This window comes from Bos mutus, chromosome 10, assembly GCF_027580195.1.
Source record: "Bos mutus isolate GX-2022 chromosome 10, NWIPB_WYAK_1.1, whole genome shotgun sequence".
Lineage (NCBI taxonomy): Eukaryota > Metazoa > Chordata > Mammalia > Artiodactyla > Bovidae > Bos > Bos mutus.
In genome coordinates this window covers 8,107,256-8,122,281 of record NC_091626.1, presented here as the reverse complement: position 1 = coordinate 8,122,281, position 15,026 = coordinate 8,107,256, and the positions used below count along the sequence as shown (strand labels likewise).

Below are 15,026 nucleotides of genomic sequence, written 5' to 3'. Positions count from 1 at the left end.
AGACCAACAGGAAGTATCACGAACACCCTCCCCAAACAATAATCACAACACCAAGGGAGACAGAAGGCCAGGGACAGGTTACCAGTTACAGGTGGAGAGAGGGCAACTTACTCTTAGTGAACACGTACTCGTTTCCTGACAACCTTCTCAAGCCATCCTGGAATAAAGACAGATGCTGTGAGAAGCATGCTTTCTATCCCATTATCATTATTCTCTCAGTTCTTTAATTAGCCAAAGGGATTTGAATCCTGAATAACTCAGTCAATCTGCAACTCCAGGTTGAAGCTCAAAATTGGATCAGAACAACAGCTACAAAACAGGGGTTACTCTCCTTTTCGTGGCTATTAACTGCAGGGGATGGAGAACCGAGAATTAAGTGTCTGTGACTGCATTTAGCTCTCTCACCTGAGCTGTGAGCTGGCTCTGTTCTCATGCCGTCTTTCTTTTGTGACATTTTGAAGCCACATCGATTGAAATCACAGAAGTAATCTTGTTTTGGGTGCATGTTAATTTGAAAGGAGCCCAGTCATCCTCATGAAAGTGAAAGTGAAAGTCGCTCAGTTGTGTCCAACTCTTTGTGACCCCAAGGACTACACAGTCCCTGGAATTCTCCAGGCCAGAATACTGGAGTGGGTAGCCGTTCCCTTCTCCAGGGGATCTTCCCAACCCGCGGATCAAACCCAGGTCTCCCACACTGCAGGCGGATTCTTTACCAGCTGAGCCACAAGGGAAGCCCAAGAATACTGGAGTGCATAGCCTATCCCCTCTCCAGGGGATCCTCCCAACCCAGGAAGCACAGGTGGATTCTTTACCAACTGAGCTATCAGGGAAGCCCTAGGGACTGTTACTTGGTGTTCTTAGACTTACATCCTGGGGAGCCAAATCCATGGGCCACATTTGGGGTATGATCTAATGTAAAGCCTTTAGAGTGCTCAGTCGCTCAGTTGTATCGACTCTTTGTGACCCTGTAGACTGTAGCCTACCAGGCTCCTCTGTCCATGGGATTCTCCAGACAAGAGTACTGGGAGAGGTTGTCATACACTCCTCCAGGGCATCTTCCTGACCCAAGGGTCAAACCCACATCTCCTAAACTGCTGAGCGGATTCCTTACTACTGAGCCACTGTGGAAGCCTCAAAGCTTTTAAAGGTTGGGTTAATTTTTGACTAACATCTAAATTAACTTTTTTCCAGTTATAGTTCCTATCTTATAACGTGAGCTTTGCTGTTAGCCTTCAAAGGAAGTTTCTGGACTTGAGGTCTTGGGAAGGGCAGCACAGGACGGAATGCCTGTGTCCCACCATTTAACAGGCTCTTGAACTTTAGTCCCCAGATGCTCTTCAGTGTCAGTTCCTATCCTCTACCTTCTACCCGAGTACCTAATTATCTTTGCTTAAAAGTCATTTATAATTGCTTGTCATCCTGCGAAAGTATGTGCTAAGGTTTAACGTGTTAATGAAGGGCTCTCCTGAAGTCACACTTAGAATCTTCAGGCCAAGAGCTTAAACTTTCAGAACCAGATAAACAGATGAGGCGTGACGGCCGTAACTCTCCGCCTCTAGGGCAGGCATCGCAAGGGGCTCCTCTGTCGTCGTTTTCATGTTTTCCTTCTGCTTCTAATTTGCCTTTGTCTCTTTCCTAACGCTTCGTAAGAATAGGCGGAAGCTTGCACTGGTTCCTCACTGCCCGACCTGGAGAGGAAGCCCATGGTCTGGCATCGGGGAAAGGACAGCAGGTAACTTGTTCTGGGAACCCCAATCTTCCCGCAGCAGCTCTGCAGTGGCCAGCCTCCCCACGGCCCTCGCCAGTCTTCCTTTGTTTTTTCAATGGAAGTATTGCTGGTCCTCGATGGTGTGACAGCTTCAGGTGTGTGGCAAAGTGGTTACACGTGTGTGTGTGTGTGTGTATTCTTTTTCAGTTTCTTTTATAGATTATTATAAGATTTTGACTATAGCTCTCTGTGCTGTTCAGTAGGTTCTTGTTGCTTATCTGTTTTATATATAGTAGTTTGTATCTGCTAACCCTAATCTCCTAATTTATCTCCTCCACCACCCCTTTCCCCTTTGGTGACCATAAATTTGTTTTCTATATCTGTGAGTCTATTTCACAAATAAGTTCATTTGTATCATTATTTTAAATTTCACATATAAGGGACACCGTATGATATTTGTCTTTCTCCGACTTACTTCACTTAGCTTGATAATCTGTAGGTCCATCCGTGTTGCTGCAAATGGTGTTATTTCATTCTTTTTTACTGGCTGAATAATATTCTGGTGTGGTGCATGTATCCTTTAGAAATAGAGTCTACACTGCATTGGGATGGGTGATCAAGGCCAACCCAGGGCCTTGAAAGGAACAGGAGGTTACTCAAATCACGGGGGCGTCAGGGACCTTTGGTAAAAACAAGGACAATGGACCAGAAAACCAGTCAACATTCCGCATCTGGTGGCAGGGCTGGACAGAAAACTTGAAAGTAAAGCCCTCTGGTGCCTCAGTCTTTGTTGTCCCAAAGAATTCTTCCAGCTTCGGTCTCCAATAAGAAGCACAAATTAATAATTTGAACTTTCTTATTTTGCTTCACTTGCTGATAGATGATGATTACAGACAGACAGATCACAGCAACACCAACAGGCCAGGACAAGGTCCTTAGGAATCAGCCACTTCTAGTGGGTAGACAGTGCTACTGGAGTGCTGGCAAGGGGCGGCCCCTCCCCTCCTCCCTGTACTGAGCCACAGTGGCTCCACTCTGTTTTTATTGATTATAAAGGGAACGCTATGTAAAGCTTCTATTTAAAGAAAGGATTCTACAGGTAAGATTTTGGAAACTAGTGCTGTCACCTAAGTACCAACCAACCCTTTCATTATATAAAGAGCCTGAGGTCCGAGGAAGCCAAGGTCTCGATGGATAACCATACCGGGTCAAGGGGAAGAAGTCAACAAGGGCCCCATTGTGATAGCTAGCCTTCAATCAACTGTCCATTTACTCCTTACTGTAACACGAATTCTGAAGGACAAATTATTCATTTGTGTTCCTGCCACTGCTTCTAGTTAGCTCACACAGCAGGTATTTCTACACCTGCCGGTAATAGTTTATCTGTTACATGTACTCGGGAGGACATTCGATGTCATCTGCCCTGCACTCCGGTTCCTTCTCATCACTCACAGTCATCAGCCCTCCCACGAGGTCGCTGGTGTGGGGATCTTCATCTTTGGTACCCAGCTGAGGGGAGTACAGTTCCGTAGTTCGTAAAATTTCTAAAACTCTGTCCAAGGCTTCTGCCACTGTGACAGGACTGTTTTCTTGGGCTGCATTGATTATATTTATAACCTAAGGAAGGGAAGAGAGAGAAAGAATAAATTTGAGGACATTAGGGTTCTGCTTCCCAAAAGTCACTCATGAATCCAGAATCTAAAAGAAATTAGACGGTAACACATCTTATTGTTCAAAATGCCCCGTGTCTTCACGACAGCACCTCGTTGTACTGAGGCAAGCTTCTCTCGCCACCCTCTCTGGTGTTTCTCTTACTTCAGCAGCTATGTCTTCTCAGGCTCTTCTGCTGATCTGTCTCCTCCAGCTCTCTGCCACAGGCTGCAGTCCCTCAGAGATTAATGCTGGGCCTTCCTCTCTCTCTACAATTCTCTCAGAGACGAGCTCTTTCCTTTCCACGACTCCAGACACGTACGACCCGCATGCCAAGGACCCTCAAAATTACAGCCCAGCCCTGAACTCCATTTTGACCTTCAGATTTATACATTCAGTTCCCTGCCTGACCTATCTACTGGATTATCTTATTTACATGTCAAAAACTAAAGTCATGACCTTGCTCCCCTCTTCCCAAAGCAAGCAAGTAAACATAAAAAAATAAAATAAAAAGACAAGAGCTGCACTCCTTTGGTTTCTACACTGCTGTGGAAAAAAAAAACAAAAAACACTTCTATTAATCTTGTGCTCAAACCAAAAGCCTGGGAGGCCGTGGTTGACATTTCACTTTCCCTCAATTCTCGCCCTACCTGACAGTATAATTCATCATCAAGAGAAACCGAAGTTACTCCCAAATATTTCTTGATCTACTCATTTCTCTCCACCTCGACTGCTGTAATTCTAGTACAGCTGACACCTTCCTTGCTTAGAACTCTGGAACAGGTCCGTAAGTGGCTTCCTCTCTTTCACTCCTATCATCTCCAGTCCATTCTCTGCATGGCAGCTGGGTGTTCTTTTCAGTAAACATACCAGGTCATGTCGCTTCCCTCCTCTAAACTCTTCCGTGGTTTCTGCTGCACACAGACTAAAACATACACTGCCTATGGCTCAGCTGGTCAGCATGCACTGAGCCCCGCACATCTCTGTAAAACATACACTGCCTATGGCTCAGCTGGTCAGCATGCACTGAGCCCCGCACATCTCTGTAAAACATACACTGCCTATGGCTCAGCTGGTCAGCATGCACTGAGCCCCGCACATCGCTGTACCCTGACTCCCCTCTGCTCGCCAAGATCCAGTCACGCTACTTGCTTTCCAGTCCTCAGTGGCTCCGTTCCCTCCTCCTCCCACCTCGGTGCTCATCCCCTGCTGTGCCCGCTAGAATCCTCTTCTCCTAACATTTTTGCATCCTTCAGGTCTTACTGCAAATGTTACTTCCTCTACAGAGACACTCCTTGACCACCCCTTTCACCCAACCGAAACAGGGCCCTAACCTAATTCTCCCTCATAGACACCTGCTGTTTTCCTACGTATTTATGATGTGTTTATTTGTGTTTCCTTTACTATAAACTCCATGATATTGGTAGTATGCCATTCATCACTTTATCTCCAGAATACAGCGAGGGCTCAGTGGCCCTGGCGGCAGAGCAGAGGCCGCAGCTGCCACTCACCTTCGTGATGGGAGCCTCAATGGTCATGGAGTGGATCCGCGCCATGGATGGGTAGCGACGGTTCTGCAGACTTGGTGCTGGAGAGAAGTCAAGAAAGCTGAATCTGTTGCTGGTGGCTCAGCTGGGTTTCAGTGCAGCAAAGGAACCCTTCATGGACCCGGGGCCTGATTCTCACAGGACCACTGTCCTCCATTGCACCCCACAAAGCAATGAATTCACCCATCTCTTAATCTTAAACTGCTGAGAGCTCAGCCACTACTTGCCAGGGACTGGAAAGGCTGCTCTGGCCTAGAACTTTGATGACAGGAAGGTGTTATGAGTCTCAGGCCCACAGAGGGATTTCAGAGAGGGTTGATAGGATCCAGAAACCTCATCCCAAGAGCCTGACGATGCCCCAGGACTCACTTTCCCTAAGTCACTAAAGCCCAACTTGGGCAGGTCCATCACTTTCAGCCTTCAGCCACAGACCATGTAGCCAAATAACGGCAGTGTAGGAGGGAAAGTGTGATCCGTGACTAGGGTTGGGGTAGGCAGGAGAATGAGCCCCCCCCCCCCATTCTGAGTCTTCAGGGTCTTAACACCAAGAACCTTTGGTGGGTCTAGCTCTCATCTATAAAAACTGAGCTAGTCCGGCTGAAATTCCCTCATCCATTATCCTCTCCATAAAATGGATATCCTTTCCATCTGTCTATACCCTCAACCCACTGGGAAAATGTCAGTCTGTTTTTGTCATTTCATTTTTGGTCCCAATCTCTTGCATGCTGTGTGCTTTAGCCATCTTCCTTTATGAATTATGCATCTTATTTCTTTGGTCCGTGTTAGTTCAGCCGCCTCCCTCACGCTCAGCTTTCCCACTGTGACCTGAAGGATAGCCGCTGAGAGGGACTCAGCTATCGAGGCTGAGGTGCTCCAGCGGTTATGTGTCCTAACACACATTAGGGCATAAAGGAACCAGCCTAGCATCGTTTCATAGGGAAGACAAAGACTATAAAAAGTAAAAAAGAGTAAAAAGGCCTAAAATTTTTCTGCTTACAGAAAAAAAATGCCAGTTTAGTCATAATCCTACTCTTTGGGGTTTAGTTTATACGCTGACGAATTCTTGAATATATTCCTACGTCATTTCCTACACTTTAAAGTCAAGGAAATATGAACTTCTTACCATCACTGCCTCGAGATGATATTGATTTCACATCAATGGACTCTTTCCTCCTGTTCTTATATCTGAATGAATGAGACTCTAAGGATTTCAGATTAGTAATGGAGAGTGATTAGTTTACAGCTTATTCACAGCAAAGTCTGTACATATTTTTTTCCCTCATTCTCCAAAGAAAACAAGGTTACTTTTTAAGCACTGTAAAAATATTTTTTAAGAAATAGCGAACCACTACGTCTTTAAATCCTCAGCACACACAGTATTATCAGTAATATTAATTGTAAAAAGATGCCCGTTTCTTGCGGTACCATATGACACTGTAGTGCAGCTTATTATTAAGGGTTATTTAGTTCCATTAATAAATATCTTCTTGAAAATAGACATTAAAACTTGGGGAGAATTTTGAGGAGTTCTTTTTGGCTTGAAGGACAAAGGATGGGAAAGGCTTCTGTGGGGATATCTGAGGAAATAAACTGCTAGTCAAATCGATAGAGAGCTGAATTTATTTGAGAAATCAATTTGGACCAATCTTAGGTCCCTCTGAAAAGTCAGACCTCTAGACGGTTTTCTAAGTTCTCCTGAGAATATACTTTCATCAAATGATGTAGATCCCGGGAAGGAAGAGAGGGAAAAGCAATCTTATAATCCCAACAATTTCCAATGATTTAACTTTCACTTTCATCCCTGTTTCTGGTGAAAAAAAAATAAAAAATGTGTCTTTGCAGACTTTGAATTTAACACTCAAAATGTGCTGTCACATTCATGTGAAATCTAATTAAACAGTGCTACTGATGATACCAATGAGGACCAAAGGGTGAACATGTCAGAGGGGGCTTCAGAAAGATACATTTTCAGGGCATCTGCTGCTTGTAAGAGTTACCCATGAACAAGGAGAAAAACTTAGCCATAAAACAGAGTTTTTCCTCACTGCGCAGATTTCAGCAGGGGAAATGCTTTTCCAGACACCAATAAGTGACCATATTTCAAGAGAGAAAAAGAGATGCAGTGATTTTTACAGAATTGTCTAGTGACACTAAAAAGTACAAGAGAACACAGTAATTAACAGAAGCAGTTCCAGAGCGAAACTGCTGAAATTCCAATCTCCACTACGCCATCTAAAAGCTGTGTAACCTTGGGGATGTTCCTTCTGAAATCCCAATCTCCACTGAGCCATCTGAAAGCAGTGTATCCTTGGGGATGTTCCTTCTGTGTCTCGGTATCCACAAAATGGGGATGATTACAGCATCTCATTCACAGATTGTTGTGAGATGTAAACGAGTTAATTCATACATAGCACTTGGGACAGCCAGTGCCTGCTACGTACGTGGTAAGTATACAGCTCATGTTGTCCATTATCGTGAATCACATCTGTTCATCTGCATGTATAACTTCTTTTCAAGCACACATGGGATCATGTTACAGTATTATTTTATTACTTGTTATCATTTTGTAATATGTCTTCGATACATCTCTAGGTCACCTTTTAACTATTTACATATGTTCTTAAATATCTGATTCAACTTTAAACAGTTTAAATCAGCAACTATAGATAGCACTTTGAAAAATCTGATTCAAGTTTAAAAGTTTAAATCAGTAGTAACTAAATCTGAATTATATTTATATAGCTTAAAGCGGAAGGTGCGTGTGTGCTAAGTCACTTCAGTTGTGTCGGACTCTGTGATCCTATAGACCGTAGCCCACCAGACTGCTCTGTCCGTGGGATTTTCCAGGCAAGAATACTGGACTGGGTTGCCCTGCCCTCCTCTAGGGGATCTTCCCAACCCAGGGACTGAACCCAGGTCTCTTATGTCTCCTGCACTGGCAGGCGGCTTCTTTACCTCTAGCACTACATGGGATGCCCAGAGTGGAAGGGTGAAGTATTACAAAGTTAATCGGAACAACAAAGCCTTAGGATCTTGCCTTAAATCACCTAACTTGAAATATTTTACTATCCCTTTGTGTATTTTTCTTTCAGATCCTGCCTTAATAATTTGCCTGGCCTTGGATTTAAGCTTCAGTATTTCTTTAAAAGGGATCTAGAGGAGGCGGTACTTCAAGTGATATTGTTAGGATCATATTGCATCTTCCAAACCTGAGAAACTGATGGTCATTTGCAAGACACTGGTTGTGAGCCTGTTCTGCAGCTTAATAATCATATACACCCCTAACATTTGTTTATCAGATAACAAATTAAATCTGACTTATTAAATATTGAAGATTAAATTCAGGATTAAAGAGCACAAGAGTTCCTCAAAGTGCAGTTTCCAAATAAAGCTAAACTAGAGAGACTATATACAGCCCAGGGTGGCTGGTTGAATTCTAAATCGTTCATTAGAATTATTCAAAGATGGGAAATGCTTATTCTTTCAGACTTCAAAAACTAATATAATTATGTAAGGTTTAAAAAAATAAAATAAAATTAATTTAAAAAAAAAAAAAAAAAAAAAATCTTTAACAACAGAAAAGATCAAGGGTTTGCAGAAATTATTTCTTCAATAAAGGCCATTTAAATCAAAGAATTCATTTATTCCTTCTATCAACAGATGTTGTGGAATTTGAATTTAAAAAGACAAACAAAGGATGAGAGATTCAAACAGCCATACTCAATGGCAAAAAAGGATATAGTGTCATCAATTCAAAAAAATAAATAAATAAAAACCAGCTACCATATACTGAGTACTTACTATGCATCAGACGTTGTGCTTTACTATTTATAACGATAGTAAATATATAATCATTACAATGAAGTACAATCTCCATTTTACTGATGAGGAAATTTAAACTTGGAGAAATTGTGTGGGTAGCTCAAGGTCAAAGAGCTAATACGTGGCAGAACTTCTGCTTCCAAGACGGGATGGTTCCAGTTTATCATCAGTGTTCTGTATCTGTTGAGTGTCTATCATATGTAAGGCAATACTGGGCTTCATAAAGGACATGAAAATGCTTGTAACAGTTTTTAGCTGGTAGGTTAGTTAAAACAATACTCTCACTAGGTTAAGGAAATAAACTAAACCATCTGTGAAAGAAACAAAGTGTGGAGGGAAGAGGAGAAAGATACCAAACAGTTAATTCATTTGACAAATGAAGAAACTGAAGGTCAGATCAGATGAAATCTTGCTGAGTAGGTGAAAACACGGTCCATTCCACAACGGAGGAAAGGAATGGCAGAAAGTGAAGAGGAACTAAAAAGCCTCTTGATGAAAGTGAAAGTAGAGAGTGAAAAAGTTGGCTTAAAGCTCAACATTCAGAAAACGAAGATCATGGCATCTGGTCCCATCACTTCATGGCAAATAGATGGGGAAACAGTGGAAACAATGTCAGACTTTATTTTTTTGGGCTCCAAAATCACTGCAGATGGTGATTGCAGCCATGAAATTTAAAGACACTTACTCCTTGGAAGGAAAGTTATGACCAACCTAGAGAGCATATTCAAAAGCAGAGACAGTACTCTGCCAACAAAGGTCCGTCTAGTCAAGGCTATGGTTTTTCCTGTGGTCATGTATGGATGTGAGAGTTGGACTGTGAAGAAAGCTGAGCGCCGAAGAATTGATGCTTTTGAACTGTGGTGTTGGAGAAGACTCTGGAGAGTCCCTTGGACTGCAAGGAGATCCAACCAGTCCATTCTGAAGGAGATCAGCCCTAGGATTTCTTTGGAAGGAATGATGCTAAAGCTGAAACTGCAGTACTTTGGCCACCTCATGTGAAGAGTTGACTCATTGGAAAAGACTCTGATGCTGGGAGGGATTGGGGGCAGGAGGAGAAGGGGACGACAGAGGATGAGATGGCTGGATGGCATCACTGACTCGATGGACGCGAGTTTGGGTAAACTCTGGGAGTTGGTGATGGACAGGGAGGCCTGGTATACTGCAATTCATGGGGTCACAAAGAGTCAGACATGACTGAGCAACTGAACTGAACTGAACTGAAGTAGGCCAGGGCCTACTACGTACTACGTTAAGTACGCCTAAGTGGCTGGGAAGCCCCCAGCAGTGGGGAGAAGGTGCTGTCTGTACAGGAATGAGAGTTGTACATTGTTGGTGGCAGACTGATTTTTCCCTCTAATGATTCCTCTAAGATCATTCCAGACCTTTCCGATGTAGAGGTCATTAGTTCAGCCCCCTCTTTTCATGGGAGAGGAAACCAGGAGTCAGTGAGCCTTGCTCAACGGATGACATGTGGGTGTGGGCAGCTGAAATGGTGACTCGCTGCCCCTGATCCCGGGAGGGCCTATTCACGTTTCACTGACAGCTGCAGAGAAGGGGAGCCTGACTGCGGTGTGACGACAATGCACTCTCTGGACCTCCAGGCCACGCTCTGTTGTGAGTTTATCTGCTCTCCATGGTTTCTAGGCAGCAAAAGAAGCCAGGATGGGGAAGGCGTTCAGGAGAAAAGGTTGCCATGAATGAAGATTCAAAGCCTTTTAAGGGATCCTGCTTTTAACCTGGCTCTCAAACCTTTCATTATCAGCACTGAGGTATCGGCAATTCAAGTTTCCAGGGTGGTGAAACTGCCAATCCAGGCTTCTTCAGACTGATTCATAGACTTGAGCCCACAAATCCCACCCAACCGTGTAAGAGTGAAATTGCAGTATTCTCACCTGTCTGAGAATTGTCTCCTGAATCACGATGAATCTTGAGAATCTAAAGTTGTTCAGAAGTTTGGTAAAAGCAAGAAAAAGAGATTTAAAATATGGTATTAGTTACATTTCCAACCAATTTAATTAAAAACTCTGACGAGTTCAAGAAAGGAAGACATTGCACAGATGATATGAACAGATGAAAGATGTACATTACAAATTCTCTATTACATCCAGACACTTATAAAACGCCTGCATCTGAGAACAGGAAGACAGCCAAGGGATGCTCTTGCTAAGCAAGACATCTAGATCTCCAGTCAGCTGTTCTCATTTTTGACAGTCTACAGAAATGCAGAAAGACAAAAAAAATTTAAAACAAGATTAAACATTTTTATCAGGGTTATCATATGTACCCTGTCTTTATTTCAGACATACTGTACATTTTTCCTGTAATATAAAAGCAGTCCGAATTTAAGCCTAGAATTCAAAAAAACCTTTCAAAGAAGCTCTTCAAACGCACATCAATTATAGACAGAGTCAATTTACTACACGTTTCTTCACAAGGTCTTAACTTCAGATTCAGTTTGGCACCTATTTCTTTCTCAGTATCAATTTTTTTGTGCTGCTGCTTGGTAAATATCTGTCAAACGCTGAGTGAAGTCATTAACAGTAGAAATAATAAATATGCTTTCTTTGGGGGGGTGTTCTGCATTTCTCATGTTGATAACTCAGACATTGATTCTGGGTACATCTAGCTGTCATGATTATAATCAGGCTGCTCTGCTGCTAAATCCACCTATTTCCGGTTTCTAAAACCACCATCCTTTTGTAGGCACTGAATGAATGGAGTAAGTTAACCTGAAGAGCAAGACAGATGAGTGTGTAGGACTGTTTATGGAGGAAGACAGTATGGTTTAGCAACGTCAGCTGTAACAGCCAGAAGTCCCATATATTAATATATCAGATACAGGTAAAATGTTCCAGCTTGATTGACCCATTGAAAAATAATCACATAAAACTGAAGTGTTAATTATAGGGGGTTTTGTATGAACTGTTCTGCACAGTTCATTCCATGTAATTACAGAAACAGTTTCATGGCCAGCCTGTGTGAGATCTTGGTCTTACAGGTGACCAAAGGGCTCTGACTCATTTATCCCACAATTATGGGATCTTTTTATTTCTTCTGTTTTGTTCTGGTTCTTCTTACATTTTATTTGGCTTCACTGGGTTTTAGTCAGAGCATGTGGGATCTAATTCCCCAACCAGGAATAGACCCCCGGGCCCTTTGCATTAGGAGTGCAGAGTCTTAGCCACTGGACCACCAGAGAAGACCCTGTTTTGTTTTTTCTTTACAAATGAAGACCATTCGCTCAAAGCTACTGAGTGCAATATCAATTTTTGATATACCAAATAAGTACAGCTTTTTCTCAGTCAACTTTTTAGCTCAAAAGCAAGTCATCGTTAAATGAAAGTTTTCTCTCTGAATCACAATCCACCTTTCCTTAAGGACCAAAGTCCCATGGCTCCCCAGATCACACACCAAAAACCCTTTCTTGTCTTTCATTGAGCTCCCCAGGCCCACTGACTGGACTGTGGACCTCCCAGGAGGGCAACACAGGCTTTGTATTCAGTCTGATGAAACTCGAGGAAGCCCAAGGTCCAAGCAAGGCCCAGGCCAGCCCTGCCTTTAGGATGACGGGCTCCACGTTACGGACAGCAGAGACTGGAAACCCTCCTCAACCAGCCGACCATCACTGGCTTCACGAGCAGAGCTTCTGAGTGCCGTGTCAGGCCATGACTCTCTTCACAGTCCTCTGTGGTCAGAACTGTGCCTGGCGGCAGCTGGCCTCCCACACCTCAGCAGGGCTAGGTTCTTACTGAAGCTTCTGACTCACAATCCATGTGCCTCTCCCAGACACCTCCTTTTACAACCAAAGGTTCACTTGAATGAAAAAAATCTTACAGAATTACAATTTTCTTGGAAGGCTAAACCCATCCATCGTTTATAACTTGGTATGAATGCTTCCACTACAATTATTTCCTCATAATTCTCAGTCACTCGCTGAGAAAACGGGCCTCCCTCGTGGCTCAGTGGTAGTGAGTCCACCTGCAATGCAGGAGATGTGGGTTCGATCCCTGGGTCACGAAGATCCCCTGGAGGAGGAAATGACAACCTACTCCAGTAATCTTGTCTGGGAAATCTCATGGACAGAGGAGCCTGGCCGGCTGCAGTCCAGGGGGTTGCAAAGGGTCTGACGTGACTAAAGTGACTGAGCACACAGGAAACGCACAGAAAGTGAGCGGCTGTGTGGCTGGGCATTCACTGGTGGGCAGTCAGATGAGGCTCGTGGGCCTGCAGACTGTGGGCAGTAATAGAGGAGGGGCCACCCCTCCCGTGACTATGGCAGCCTTCTCTTCCGTGTTTGCACAGGGCTAGCAGTTCGACACCAGCAACCTGGTCATTACAATGTCCGTGCAAGGGAGGGAGGGTCGTCATTCCTTCTGACAGATGGAGAAGTCAAGGGACTTCCCTGAACCACACAGCCAGCACTTGGCAGATCTCAATTCCAAACCCGGCTCTCTCTAGATCTAAAGCCACTTCCTCTTTGTCACATTGCTCTCTAGGGTTAGGCCCCAGAAGGGCAGCCTGGGGCTCAGGCTTGTTAAACTGGGTCTGCAGACACAGTGCTCTGGTTCGGTGAAGGGCATCTGTTTGAATATAATTCCCTTTGTAACTCTGGAGAAGACATGACTCTGCTATGGATAGGCTTTGTCACGCACAAGCTAAAGCGAAGCAAAGAATCCTAATTTAAAGGCCACGTGACAGCCAATCTCTCCAGAGTATGGTGTTTTGTTCCCCCTCTTGCAATGGAAGTGCATCTATAAATGACTAAGAATTCTGATATCCTGTGTCCCACAGGCTTCAGCACGAAGGCGCTGCAATATGAATGCTGCTGGCCTGGCCGGTGCCACGCCTGCCAGAGCTCAGAACTGGAATTTCTTATTAATAGCAAGGCCTTGGAGGCTTACAGCCTATTTTGGGGGGAAAAAATTCATAATTCCAATGTTTTAGTTACCTAACATACACTAGGTTCCCGCAAGTGTTGCTGTCCTTGTGCTAAATGCCCTGTGTACAGACACTGGATTACGCTTGGCTCTTAAAACACTGCAGGTTCTAGGTGTGTGTGCATGCATGTCAAGGTCATTTGATTGTTTTCCTCTTGAAGAATAACCGTTTAACAGTGATATTCTCGGGACTTCCCTGGTGGTCCAGTGGTTAGGAATCCACCTTGCAATGCCGGGGATGCAAGTTTGATCCCCGGTCAGGGAACTAAGATTCCAGCCGCTGCAGGGCAGCTCAGCCGACTGAAGCCCACGTGACCCACCTAGAGAGCCTGCATGCGGCAGTTACTGAGCCTGCACGCTCTGGAGCCTGTGTGCCACAACTCAGACCCAACGCAGCCAAGTAAATAAGTATCTAAATAAATAAAATTGTAAAAAGGTATTTTCTCTGCACATCCACCAGAACGCTTAAAACTAAAAAGAAATTCTGCCAAGTATGTGCAACAACTGCAACTCTTACACACTAGAGGGTGTATAAAGTTGTACAGTCACTATGAAAATGGTCTGGCATTTCTTATACAATTAAATATATGCCTACCCTGTGACCCAGCTCCTCGGTGTTCAGTTCCACTCCTGAGTTATCTACCCAAGATAAATGAGAGCATATATTCACAAAAAGACTTGCCTAAGAATGTTCAAAGGAATCCAAATGGAAAGCAGCTCACAAGTCTATCAACAAGAGAAATAAACTGTGGTAGAAATAAAAAGGAAAAAAAATACTGATACATAGAACATACACGCATGCTGAGTCACGTGTCTGACTCTTTGTGACCCCCTGGACTGTAGCCCGCCAGGCTCCTGTCCATGGAATTTCCCAGACCAGAATACTGGAGCAGGTTGTCATTTCCTTCTCCAGGGGATCTTCCCGACCCAGGGATCGAGCCTGCATATCCTGTGGCCCCTGAACGGCAGGCGGCAGGTGGATTCTTTACCACTGAGCCACCTGGGAAGCCCACATACAACGTAAATGAATCTCAAAACATTGATGATGAATGAAAGAAGCCAACACAGAAGAAGAGACGCTTCAGGAAGCTCTGGAACAAGCAAAACTAATCTATGGTCACAGAAGTCAGAACAGTGTTACCTCCGGGGGTGGGAAGGAAGGGAGTGGAGGCAGGGATAACTGGGAAGCGGGCGTAAGGGAATGTCTGGGGCGGGCAGGTTTGAAATCTTGATGGGGTCTGCGTTACAGAGGCACATGCATTTGTCAAAATACAAGGACTGTTATGCTTAGGGTTTGTACATTTCACTGTATGTAACCTTTACTAAGAAATGAAAAAACTCTCAACCACATATTAAATTCAA

The 15,026-nt window shown here is 43.9% G+C and overlaps 1 protein-coding gene across 6 annotated transcripts in view; it reads right to left on the bottom strand.

The window, feature by feature from the left end:
• PDE8B (phosphodiesterase 8B) overlaps positions 1–15,026 on the bottom strand; it is a 260,235-nt gene that overhangs the window by 17,104 nt on the left and 228,105 nt on the right. For all 6 annotated transcript variants that reach the window (XM_070377249.1, XM_070377248.1, XM_070377246.1 and 3 more), the window contains 5 exons: positions 10,620–10,662; positions 6,029–6,106; positions 4,870–4,946; positions 3,161–3,325; positions 112–157 (listed from right to left, as the gene is read on the bottom strand). In XM_070377249.1, the coding sequence (XP_070233350.1) occupies positions 112–157; positions 3,161–3,325; positions 4,870–4,946; positions 6,029–6,106; positions 10,620–10,662 (409 nt within the window). The remainder of the gene's footprint in view (positions 1–111; positions 158–3,160; positions 3,326–4,869; positions 4,947–6,028; positions 6,107–10,619; positions 10,663–15,026) is intronic.